The 12,385-nt window shown below is 30.4% G+C and overlaps 2 protein-coding genes across 3 annotated transcripts; both read left to right on the forward strand.

Moving 5' to 3' along the window:
• The first annotated feature begins 16 nt into the window (after positions 1-16).
• LOC130614708 (triple QxxK/R motif-containing protein-like) lies at positions 17-8,306 on the forward strand. Of its 2 annotated transcripts, XM_057436147.1 has the most exons (5): positions 17-328; positions 5,869-5,959; positions 6,039-6,127; positions 6,638-6,749; positions 6,881-8,306. In XM_057436147.1, exons 2-4 carry the CDS (start codon positions 5,899-5,901, stop codon positions 6,719-6,721), a joined length of 234 nt encoding a protein of 77 aa, XP_057292130.1. In that variant the 5' UTR covers positions 17-328; positions 5,869-5,898; the 3' UTR covers positions 6,722-6,749; positions 6,881-8,306. The 2 variants fall into 2 exon arrangements, with proteins under 2 accessions (XP_057292130.1, XP_057292129.1); XM_057436146.1 differs by lacking the exon at positions 6,881-8,306 and having other exon boundaries at positions 6,638-6,796.
• A 443-nt stretch (positions 8,307-8,749) lies between these two features.
• On the forward strand, positions 8,750-11,430 carry LOC130614705 (hydroxylysine kinase-like). The gene is made up of 3 exons (XM_057436143.1): positions 8,750-9,253; positions 10,018-10,454; positions 10,561-11,430. Exons 1-3 carry the CDS (start codon positions 9,088-9,090, stop codon positions 11,161-11,163), a joined length of 1,206 nt encoding a protein of 401 aa, XP_057292126.1. The 5' UTR covers positions 8,750-9,087; the 3' UTR covers positions 11,164-11,430.
• The last annotated feature ends 955 nt before the right edge of the window (positions 11,431-12,385 follow it).

Below are 12,385 nucleotides of genomic sequence, written 5' to 3' on the forward strand. Positions count from 1 at the left end.
TATAAAAACACTATCCCTAGGTTTTATTTTATTTTATTTTTAGAGAAAAGAATGGATTTTAATTGTATTTATAACAAACAAAAACAGAAGATTAAAAAAACATTATATTACATTACATTTAGTATATTTCTTTGTATTCCCTAACCTGGCTATGATTCACTGTGTGAGAGGGGCTCAAAAGCTCCTCCTTAATACAAACCAACATTTTGTTTAATTTTTTTATAATGTCTTTTTTAAACTCTCTGCGTAGGAGATTTGTTACGCCTCGATTCGATGAAATAATCAAGTAATGAAACGTGGACTGGGCTTTTCCAGGAACCTGGTTGAGGTAGGGAAGCTTTCAGTTTTCAAGAATATTTAACCCAGATAGATAGATAGATATTTTATTTATCAATAGCAGTTATATATATACAATTAAAATTAAAAGAAAATAAATATAAAGAAAAAGAAAATAAATATCATAATTAGTCAGGGTAACAAAATTAAAATATATAATGCTATTGAAGGGAGACCATACCTAATAGCATAAAGCTAAGGCAAAGGGTATGGCCACCCTTGGACAATTACAGTAAACGATACGAGACGCACAAAACAACACACACATAAAAGTGGGTCAAATGATAAACAACCAAGCGGGAAACAAATGGCCAAGTCTGACAATTCAGGAAGGATTAGTAAGAGGAAACAAAGTACTTTTTCAGATCACTTCTAAGATTAAAATAATCAAGGGAAACAAATTTTCTAGTCATTAAAGACTGCAATTTATTCCAGGAATTAATGGCATTAAATCTAATTGAGTTTTTACCAAAAGAAATAGTATTAAAGGTAGGGAGATTGATCAAACCAATTTTCTCTGCCCGAGTGCCTTGAGCATGGGTGAAGTCAACCGCAAATGTATTAAGGATAGAAGCAGGCAATTTTTCATGAAATAGTTTATGTAAAAATAGAATATTGTGACATTTGACAATATCAGAGAATTTGAGGAGCTCAAGATTACCATACAGGTGACTGGATGATGCTCTTCGAGATTCAAAAGAAATGAGTCTAATAGCAAAATTTTGCAAAACAGAAATACGATTAACATCAAGACTGTTTGGCTGACCCCAAATTTGATTACAATATTGCAAGTGTGAATGAAAAATGGCATAGTAAACTAGAATAAGAACATTTAAAGGCACAAAGTGACGAAGTTTAGCTAAAGCTCCATTGGCCCTCTTGAGCTTGGCAACAGTATCATTGATCTGAGACTTCCAGCTTAAATCAGAATCTAATAGAACACCAAGATATTTAATACAATTACTAGGTATAAGCCTTTTACCATTGATAAAAAGCCTAAAATCGTAATTAAGAGGTTTCCGTGTATGTTTAAAAACAATGTACTCAGTCTTACTAGCATTAAGAGAAATTTTATTGGCATTGAGCCAATGGCAAAGAAGCTTGAGATCAAAATTCATTTGTTTGGCCAGTTGTTTCAAAGATTTACTGAAGTTTAAGAGATTGGTGTCATCAGCAAAGTGATGCACCAAAGAAAAATTAATTGAACAATGCAGGTCGTTAATATAAATTAAAAATAAAAGAGGTCCTAAAACAGAGCCCTGAGGGACACCATGCCTGATAAGATTACTAGTTGATATATTTCCATTGATGGATACAAACTGTTGACGTCCTGTTAAGTAAGACTTAAATAGTGAGAGTGGGGTACCACGAATTCCATAGTGAAAAAGCTTTTTAAGCAAAATTTCATGATCAACCGTATCAAAAGCCTTTTGAAGATCAATGAACACTCCACATGCATAATTTCCTTTATCAAGAGCATCCATAATTTTTTGAGAGATGTTCAGAAGTGTTTGAGAAGTCGAGTAATTTTTCCTAAAGCCAAATTGATGCTTGTAGAGGGCGTTGTTTGCTTCGAGAAAACCATACACTCGTTTGTATATGATTTTTTCATATATTTTATCAATATTTGAGAGTAAGGATATAGGTCGGTAATTTGTTAATTCTAATTTGGACCCTTTTTTATAAATAGGGATGGTCTTGGCAGTTTTTAGGTTTGTAGGAAAAATACCAGTTGTGAAAGACAAATTAATAAGTTTTGAAAGTGGTATAGATAATTCAGATTTAACAAGAGTTAAAATATGGGCAGGAATACTGAATGGCCCAGAAGATTTACCAGGGTCAAGGGAAGAAATGCAATGCAGAACTTCTAAATCATCAGTTGGTGAAAGAAACATCGAATTAGAAGTAGAATTTTTTAGAAAAGAGGAGAAATGTTTTCGAGTGAACGGGATATTCATTCTGATGTTATCTGCAATTGAAGCAAAGTAATCATTAAAAGAATTAGCAATTGTCACTGGATCAGTTACAACAGAGTTATTAATGTTCATACAGGTGGGAGAAGCAGAAACAGAAGAACGAACAGAAATAATATCTTTAACCCCTTTCCAAATATTGCCAATATTTTTTTGGTTATTGCTAAAATATTTATTGAGGAAATTACTCTTACTCATTCTACATAGAGATACAATTTTGTTGCGGTACTTTTTAAAACTCTCTAGCAAGGAAGACTTTAAAAGTGGATCTTTCTCTCTTAAAAAGCATTTATGCAGATGGTCTCTTTTGATTATTGAGGTAAGGATACCATTAGTAATCCAAGGATTGGATTTTTTTTTTCTTTTTTTGTTGCATATTTTTTTTAGAGGAGCATGATTGACCAATAGACTGTTGATGCAATTGTAAAAATTGTTAAACAATAAGTTGGGATCATCTACATTCAATTGTAGGATATCATCCCAATTTTTATTGTGAAGTTCAGTGAGAAAGTCATTGTGATGAAATTTCTTCCAATCATGAACAAATATATCATCAGAGGTGTGCAAAGGATTGATTGCAGACAAGTTTTTTAAGACTAAGAACTGAGGGAAATGGTCAGATATTGAACTTATAATATTACCAGACACAGTGTCCCACTTGGCTGAACTAAAATAAAGCTAGCGTAATCTAACGTAACGTCAGGCTAACGTAATCTTTCTTCTAACTTCGTATTTAACCAACCCAAATTTTTTTAGAAAGGAGTAACCCAGACAAACAAGCTTTATCTAGAACATGCCATATAAGAACTTTCTGCAGTTGCTGACTTTACAATGTTTAGAAATGTTTAGAAAAGTGCAGGCACGTGTTTTTTTATATAAGATAGATAGATAGATATTTTATTTATCAATAACAGTTATATACAATTAAAATAAAAATAAATATAAAGAAAAATAAAATAAATATAATAATTAGTCAGGGCAACAAAATTAAAATGTATAATGCTATTGAAGGGAGACCATACCTAATAGCATAAAGCTAAACGATACGAGACACACAAAACAACACACACATAATAGTGGGTCAAATGATAAACAACCATACGGGAAACAAATGGTCTGAAAAGTCTGAAAATTCAGGAAGGAATAGTAAGAGGAAACAAAGTACTTTTTCAGATCACTTTTAAGATTAAAATAAGCAAGGGAAACAAATTTTATAGTCATTAAAGACTGCAATTTATTACAGAAATTAATGGCATTAAATCTCATTGAGTTTTTCCCAAAAGAAATAGTATTAGAGGTAGGGAGATTGATCAAACCAATCTTCTCTGCCTGAGAGCCTTGAGCATGGGTGAAATCAACCGCAAATGTATTAAGGATAGAAGCAGGCAATTTTTCATGAAATAGTTTATGTAAAAATAGAATATTGTGACAATATCAGAGAATTTGAGGAGCTCAAGATTACCATACAGGTGACTGGATGATGCTCTTCGAGATTCAAAAGACATGAGTCGATTAGCAAAATTTTGCAAAACAGTAATACGATTAACATCAAGACTGTTTGACTGACCCAAAATTTGATTACAATATTGCAAGTGTGAATGAAAAATGGCATAGTAAACTAGAATAAGAATATTTAAAGGCACAAAGTGACGAAGTTTAGCTAAATCTCCATTGGCCCTCTTGAGCTTGGTAACAGTATCATTGATCTGCGACTTCAAACTTAAATCAGAATCTAATAAAACACCAAGATATTTAATACAAATTACTAGGTATAAGCCTTTTACCATTGATAAAAAGCCTAAAATCGTAATTAAGATGTTTCCGTGCATGTTTAAAAACAAATGTACTTAGTCTTATTAGCATGAAGAGAAATTTTAGGTCGTTAATATAAAATATAAAATAAAAGAGGCCCTAAAACAGAGTCCTGAGGGGCACCATGCCTGATAAGATTACTATTTGATATATTTCCATTGATGGATACAAACTGTTGACGTCCTGTTAAGTAAGACTTAAATAGTGAGAGTGGGGTACCACGAATTTCATAGTGAAAAAGCTTTTTAAGCAAAATTTTATAATCAACGTAGCAAAAGCCTTTTGAAGATCAATGAACACTCCACATGCATAATTTCCTTCATCAAAAGCATTCATGATTTTTTGAGTGATGTTCAGAAGAGTTTGAGAAGTCAAGTAATTTTTCCTAAAGCCAAATTGATGCTTGTAGAGGGCGTTGTTTGCTTCGAGAAAACCATACACTCGTTTGCATATGATTTTTTTGTATATTTAATCAATATTTGAGAGTAAAGATATAGGTTGGTAATTTGTTAATTCTAATTTGGATCCTTTTTTATATATAAATAGGGATGGTCTTCGCAGTTTTTAGGTTTGTAGGAAAAATACCAGTTGTGAAAGACAAATTAATAAGTTAAATCTTTGGTATCATTTGTATTTTTAATACAAACTTTTTCGTATTATCAAAATTACAAGTTCGCATAAAGTTTGTATAATTTAAAATAAAGTTTGTTTGTAGTTTGTATCGTTTCAAAGAAGTTTGTATGAGAAATTGCGTATAAGAAGTTCGTTTATTATAATTGGACTATTATCTAAAGTCTTTATATTTAAATTTATTTAACAATTATAAAGTTTATTTCGTTATACGAAGTTCGTTTATTTTATATGGACTTATTAGGTTTTTATATTCAAATATTTTTTACAAATGACAAAATTCGTTTATTAACGAAGTTTGTTTAACAAATATTATTCACGCTTATTACGCGTCTTATTATAAGAAAAACTTTCAAAATAAACTTCCTGCGTCTTGTTATATAAAAAAAATGAACTTTACTTTTTGAAAATTAAATAATAAGTTTAAATAATATTGCTTGCGCTAGAATTAAATAATAAGTTTAATTCTTCAATACAGTGTCTACAACGGAGAAGTGTGTTACGACAAGCATTTTTTTATGTATTATTGCATCACATACGCAGTTAATATTTTTTGTTGCGAAGGGAGAAATAATAATAATTTGTCTCACTAAAATTTTGTTGGATAAATTTGTTTTTGTATGACTTAAATTATTTTTACGTGGAATCTCTTTGCATTAAGATACTCAAAACAGCTTGGTTTCATGATACACAGCCTGTACTCACAGTACCAAAAAAAGATTTAGCAGGGTTAAGTGTGGTAAATATTTTTTTGCATAGCTAAATATAGAATTGTGTGAAAATTAAGTGAATTAAGTATTATGTATGTAATTCACTGTTACTTCAGATGTGGAAGAGGCAACTAAATGTGAGGCCAATTCCAAAAGTGACAGTGTATTTCTTGATGTGCCCTTGCTTACTCAAAATTCACTCAGTTGAGAGAATATCCATATTCCCACCAAACACCCGCAAGAAAGCCATACTTTAAGATGAATCAATGGCACTGGGTTGGAGCGCATAATAGTCTTAAGCCTTAATTTAAAATTGACTGATGGAAGCTGGGCACTAAGTATCACTCGATAATAATCATGCATAATCATTCTTTACTGTTAATATAATTGTTTGTTCTTTTATTTAGCACTAAAAGATATATACATTTGGTATCATTATGGTTCGAAAAGATGCCAACCAATCAAGAAGTGATGTTGAAAAGTATAGGAAGCAGTTAGGTAATCAAATTGCTTTTATATTTCTTCTGTGATGGGAGAGAAATGTGCAACTTAAATCTTTTTTTTTTTTTCAATTCAGGAAAACAAGAATTTAAAGGACGTAATAAAAAACATACTTTGGCTGTTAAAACTCGTGCACAAGCGAGAAAATCAGAGTCTCCACTCAAGGTAGATGGTTATTTTGTAACTTTACTTTAAGTACTAATAGAGTGTATATATATAATTTGGTGATTGAAGAAAAAATCTTTAAATTCAGTCAAATTTAATTTGGTGAAGTTGAATTAAAAATATAACTAAAACTAAATTTTTTTTAAGCAGTTAGGGCAAAAAAGACTTTGTTGATTTGTTGACAGAAGTAAAACTTAAATTTGTTGTTTATTTAACTTGAGGATAACAGAAATTTTGCTTGGATTTAATTTGGTGTTGGCAAAGGAAGAAAATATTAGTGCAGTTTGGCAATGTTAGACGAAAATCTCCAATTTGGCCAATTTTTTTAAGCCAATAAGGTAGTTCTCTGTAACTATTTTTATCAAATCCACCCTCATATATTAGACCTCAATTTTACTAATGATTTGACTTTTTGATCTTTTAGGCTCTTCCTGCCTGCTCCAAAAAAATGGTTAAAAGAGCATTTAGGGTATCCAACCTGTTTATGTTATATTTCTACTTATACTTTAGACTGGTTTAATGGCGCTTGGAATATTTACAACTTTGTTGGCTGTTGTGTACTTATTTTTTTACTGGCGTTTTTCTGTGACCTAACATGCCCAGATCATTTTGGAAATTATATGTAATTAGTATTTTAATAACTTAATTTTAGGATATAATATTATTTTAGTTACTTGTTTTTTGAATTAGCAACCATAGATACCTTCATGTAAGTTATTGGCGACCTGTCGTAAAATATATAATATTTTGTAGGTTCATTGGTGTCAAGTCTAAACAAGAAGCCTATGGGCTTTGGCAATTTCTGCAAGGAAGGCAATATAACGTAACAAGTGAGGAAACTAAATGATGCAACATGAAGTCTAAGAGTTTCTACTTGTTGTTTTATGAGACGTTTCTCAAAAAAATGTATCACAGCGTTTTGAACTAAATTTGGCATTTGTAGTAAAACATTAGTAGCCTCACTTCATTAAATACATATTCAAAGAAATAATAGTAATAAAATTAAAAACATGATGCCATAAAAATTGCTTTTGTTTTACAATAATGAAACTGATTAGTTAGGCTTAAAAAAATATTCACTAAAAAGCCTGTGTACGAAGCTTTTAATAAGACATAATTTTTGCTACATGATCTAGAATTTTTTTTGAGTATACTTAGTGCTCTCCCAAAAAGTATTTTAGAAGCAACAACACCATTCATAGCGATAATAATATCTTTACGACTGAGAAAGCATTTCAAAATATTTAAAGTGAAACAAACAACTCTTTATAAAAGAAATTTAAGGACTAAACGTTAAAAATATAATGTCTTATATGTAGAGCTAAATTATCTTAATATTATTTTGTATTATAATATTATTTCTGATGGAAAGATAAAATATCATTCAAGTACAAATTAATTTATTGCAAAAATGAACAGTATGACGATATGTCTGTGGTTTATCAAGAGTTGCAAAAAGTAATTAACTGATAGATAGAATGTAAAAACAAAACAATTTCCTTATAGAGTGTGGAAATTAAAAGTTACCTCTCATAAATTATGCAGCATAATTTTTAAAGTAAAAAAATAAATTAAACTAATCAGTGAAAAACACTTTTGTTTGTTCTTAAAAAGGTAATTTAAGACATTTATGGTCATATGATATTGTTGTGTAGACATTAAGTCTAGAATGATCAAGAAATTGAAGCAGTTCTACATTGTGCATTGATTGTGCAGGATTTGACTCACTCTAAGCTACAACACTGTATTAACAACACACACATAGGCAGCTTGTCCAGATGTAATGTATGAAAATTTATGATACACACGTTTATTCATTGTTTACTGAGAATGTTTTTCTTCAATCAGTCGATCATGACATGCAAGTATAATTGGTGTAGTGGAATTAAAAAAGTGTGATTTTGCACACCGCTAATACCATTATGCCTTCTAGTTTTAAATTTTGTCCTAAAATCTTCTGCATTTTTTCTTGATATTTCTATTAAGTAATACAGGGTAAATTTTGATTGTGATATTTTGTTTTAATTTTTACAATGACTATATTGAATGGAATGTTTGCGCTCTGGTGACGACACACCTTTACTTGGTTCCAGTTTTTCTCATTTTCTTATATATAAAGACTGAAATAAACAGCACTTCAATAGTCAAGAGTGACTTAATAAAAAAGATTTAAGTTGTATATATGTTTTTTTTTTTTCTATTGCATGCGTAAATATCTGTTTTTTTATAATTTTTCTGTTTTATCAATGTATACTTTTTTGGGGTTACTTTTGAACTGGGCACATATATTTTGGTGTAACCCACAACACTTCAAAAAACTTTTCCTTATAGTTTATATGAAGTTATGGTAGTTGCCGAGTTTGAAATAACTTGAAGCAAGTATTTTTTGCAAAAATTGCTAATTTAAAAATGACACACACTTTTGAACATGATCATTAAAAAGTTCTGCTTTAAAAAACACTAAAATTATTTTAAAAGATGCTTTTAAAATTCACTTGCATAATTTACTTATTTTGGTTTAAAGTAATTACGTTATTTTAACAGATTTAGCAGTTGCAGGGCTTGTGAATTGAACGAAAAATATTTCTATAAAGCCCCCTCCCCTTTTCCTTTTCTAAACAAAAAAAAAAAGAACAGGGTAAACTTCTTATTTTTCAGTCCTGAGTACTCAATAACATTGCAAAAGGTTAGAAAAGAAGTGTAATCTACTAATCAGCTTTTTATTCCAGAACTTTATAAGGGATAGTAAGATGTCAACACAGTTGCTGTCATGTTGTAATGTTGACATGTTAACAAGTTGTCTATCATAACTGAAAACGAACCTTCTTATAATTATGCCAAATTGTATTAAAAATGTTGGTCAAGAAGAAAGCTTAAAAAAGTAATTTAAAAAAAAAAATTTTAAAGTGTGCTCCTTAAACCTTTTTTAATATCTTTATCCCAGGAAGTATAATTGCAGAATGACTCAAACGGTTACCGTAACTACAAATGGCATTAAAGTTCGTCCGTCTGTGAATAGAGAACAAGTGAAAGAGATAGCAAAGAAATGTTTCGGTCTGGAAATTGATGAATCAAAGGAAATTAAAGAAGCTGTCTCGTATGACGATCGAAATTTTTTGTTTAAAGGTATGTTACTATTTAGAAATGAATTTTCTTGCATGTTTTTGGAGGAAAGATTTGTATTAACATAATTTGTAAATTGTTGGAGCTATGACCTAGCAAGCTAGAGGTGTTTAATCTCAGTGCTGCACGTTTAAGTAATATTTTTGTTGTTGTAGTTGTTGTTTTTTTGGGGGAGGGGGGGGGGGGGAGAAAGGGTTCTCTAATCAGGAATAAACTCAACTTTCATGTTTACATTCCAAAATGTCATCCCAAAATTTTAAACCTTTTGTGATTGTTCTGAAGGCCAGATTGACCATTGTCAATAATGTATCGCATTTTCCCAATGCTAATAACGAAATGCGATGATCGATTGGTTACAATTTTTATACATCTAACCCTAACAAGGGTTAGTTCTCATAAAGCTAATAATGAAATGTGATGAATGATTGGCCATATTATTTGCAAACATCTAGCGATTATTCTGATCAACTACTCGCGAAAATTAACTGGTATGGTATTACGCATCTGTAAACAATCAAAAAGCATGAAGAAAATGAAAGAAAAACTTTTTGTAAAGCAAACATATGCAAAATCATTATATTAAATCCATCCCTTGCTTTTTTTGTTTGTTATTACCATTACATGACCACCCTTTAACTTATGATGAACATACGTTTGGACAGCCCCCTTTTGATAATGTTATATTCTGTAATTTGTGAACAATTCTGTATCATCTAGCCATACCACTACCCTTATTTGCATTTAAACCCATTTTGTCTACTTTCCAGGTAAGCTGAATTGTCGTGGTAGTGGAACTGACAAAATGTACCAAAGTTTTGAGGAATATGTTTTAAAAATATACAATGCTTCTGAAACCAGTGTTGTGTCGTGGTATAAACATATTAACAATATGGTAGCAGCTACCTATGAGAAATGTCAAAGCAATTTTAAAATACCATTTCCAATTGCTGATGTAAAAACCAATGAAAATTGTGTTTTGTATGATATACCACTCGAAAAAAATGTTGAAGCAAGTGAAGAATTGTTGCATGAGTTATGTTTAAACAATCAATTTGTATCTAAAGAAAATTCGTCGTATTATGTAAAGCATGTAGTTCGATTAACAGTATTTATACCTGGTCAGACTGTAGATGTTAAAAATCTAGATGATGATCTTGCATTTAAATTTGGTTCATGTGTTGCACAGTTAGCGACTATATTGAAGGTAAATGACTGAAGTTTAAGTGACATTTTTTGTTTTGACGATTCTTGTTTTTCTTAAAATTTCCTGATATGTTGTTTACCTGTCTGTCCTTTTACGTTGTACCTAGGATTTCCCAAAACCAGAGGAGGATTTGCGTCAAGATTTTGTGTGGAACACATTATATACCTATAAAACGTTACAAGATCCCTACATTTTATCTATGAAAGACGAGACGAAAAAGACAATTGCAATAGGTATATTACAAAAATTTGAAAAAAATGTATTACCCAAGTTAGAAAATTTATCAAAGCAATGGATTCATGGTGATCTAAATGAACTTAATCTTCTGACATGCATAGACAATAATGGTAAATCTCGTATCACTGGAATTGTTGACTTTGATGATATGTGCTATTCATATAGTGTTATTGATGTTGGTACTGCATTGATGTATATTACATATTCATCACCCAGAGAGCGTTGTTTTGATATCATCAAAAAATTCATACGTGGGTATACATCAGTGTTGTTATTAGGAGACACTGAAAAACATGTGCTGTTTACAATTATGTTGACACGATACATACAATCATGCATTGTTGGGGAGTACCAGTATTATTATGTAGACCCAACAAATGAATACTTATTACTCACACCAAGTCGTGCATGGGAGACATTAAAGTTTTTAATGAATGAAGGTGAAGACAAATTTTTAGAAGTTATTAGCTAATATCAAAAAGCCATCTGTAGCTGGTTTTTAGAATATTCAAATTAGGTATATATTTTTCTTGAGCATAAGAAAAAAATAAGCTTTTCTTAGAATATACCTGAACGATTTAAATCAGGGGAGAAGAGCACTACTTGTCACATATCTTCGTGTTTACCCATCATATGGATTTTTATAAATATCTGCTTACGGCAGTTGAATTTTTAAAGTACTTTGTCATTTGATTTTATTACTGTATTTGTTGTAAAGAAGAAAGTTTTACTCTAAAAATCGGATTTCTATGTTACTGTATGGACCTTTTCTGCACTCTATAGTGAATTTTTGAATTTATTATGTTAAAGGGGCTACGAAACGATTCAATAAGCTTTATCCCTGCAATTTCCAAAGAATGACGTGTAATAAACGGACCGCTCGATAGGTGCAAGAAATTAAAAATACTTTAGAACCACAGACATCTAGACAACCTGTTTATAAATAATTAATTTTTTATGTTGAATTTGCTACTTTTATTTTTGTTTTTTAAAAAAGAAAAATTTCCCTTCAGTAATCTTTTTGCCGGTAAAATAAGCTACGGTCTGTAAAATATATTAAATATCAGTAAATCGAAAGTTTGTTTTGACAACGGGACAGAGACAACATGAGAAGCTTTACTTGTTAAAAAATACTATGTTATTAGCTTTAAAAAGGTAATTAAGTATCTGTAAAAGTCATTGTTGTTGCTTAGAATGTACAATAAACTTATTTGTTTCGAATTTCGAATGATATAACTAGCTAGCTAGTTAAAAAGGTTTAAAGTTAATTTTATTAGAAAGTTTGAGTTAAAAGCAAGGTAAGTACTTATATTGAATAAATCATGGATATCCAATATAATATAGGGAACTTTTCTGTCATTTAAGTTATATTTGATGTTCCATATCATATTTTAACAGATTTAAGTTGTTGTTTTTGTCCTCAGTGATCATAAACTTTTCCATCACCATTAGCTCGACTTTCGTGTATAAGTCAGTAAAGTCGAAAACCAACAGCCGTTTGGTAGCCCCTTTAAACTCTGTCATACATTTTAATGATGACTTTGATAGTGCCATGTGATGATTTTTCAAAATAAGTTCCTAAAAATTATTTCATATTTTTAAATAGCATAAAAGGTATTTCGAATATAGCTGTGTTGTAGTGTATACAAAAGACACGCAACTAAAAATATTCCAAAATGTTTTCAAGCTACATA

This window comes from Hydractinia symbiolongicarpus, chromosome 11 (assembly GCF_029227915.1).
Source record: "Hydractinia symbiolongicarpus strain clone_291-10 chromosome 11, HSymV2.1, whole genome shotgun sequence".
Lineage (NCBI taxonomy): Eukaryota > Metazoa > Cnidaria > Hydrozoa > Anthoathecata > Hydractiniidae > Hydractinia > Hydractinia symbiolongicarpus.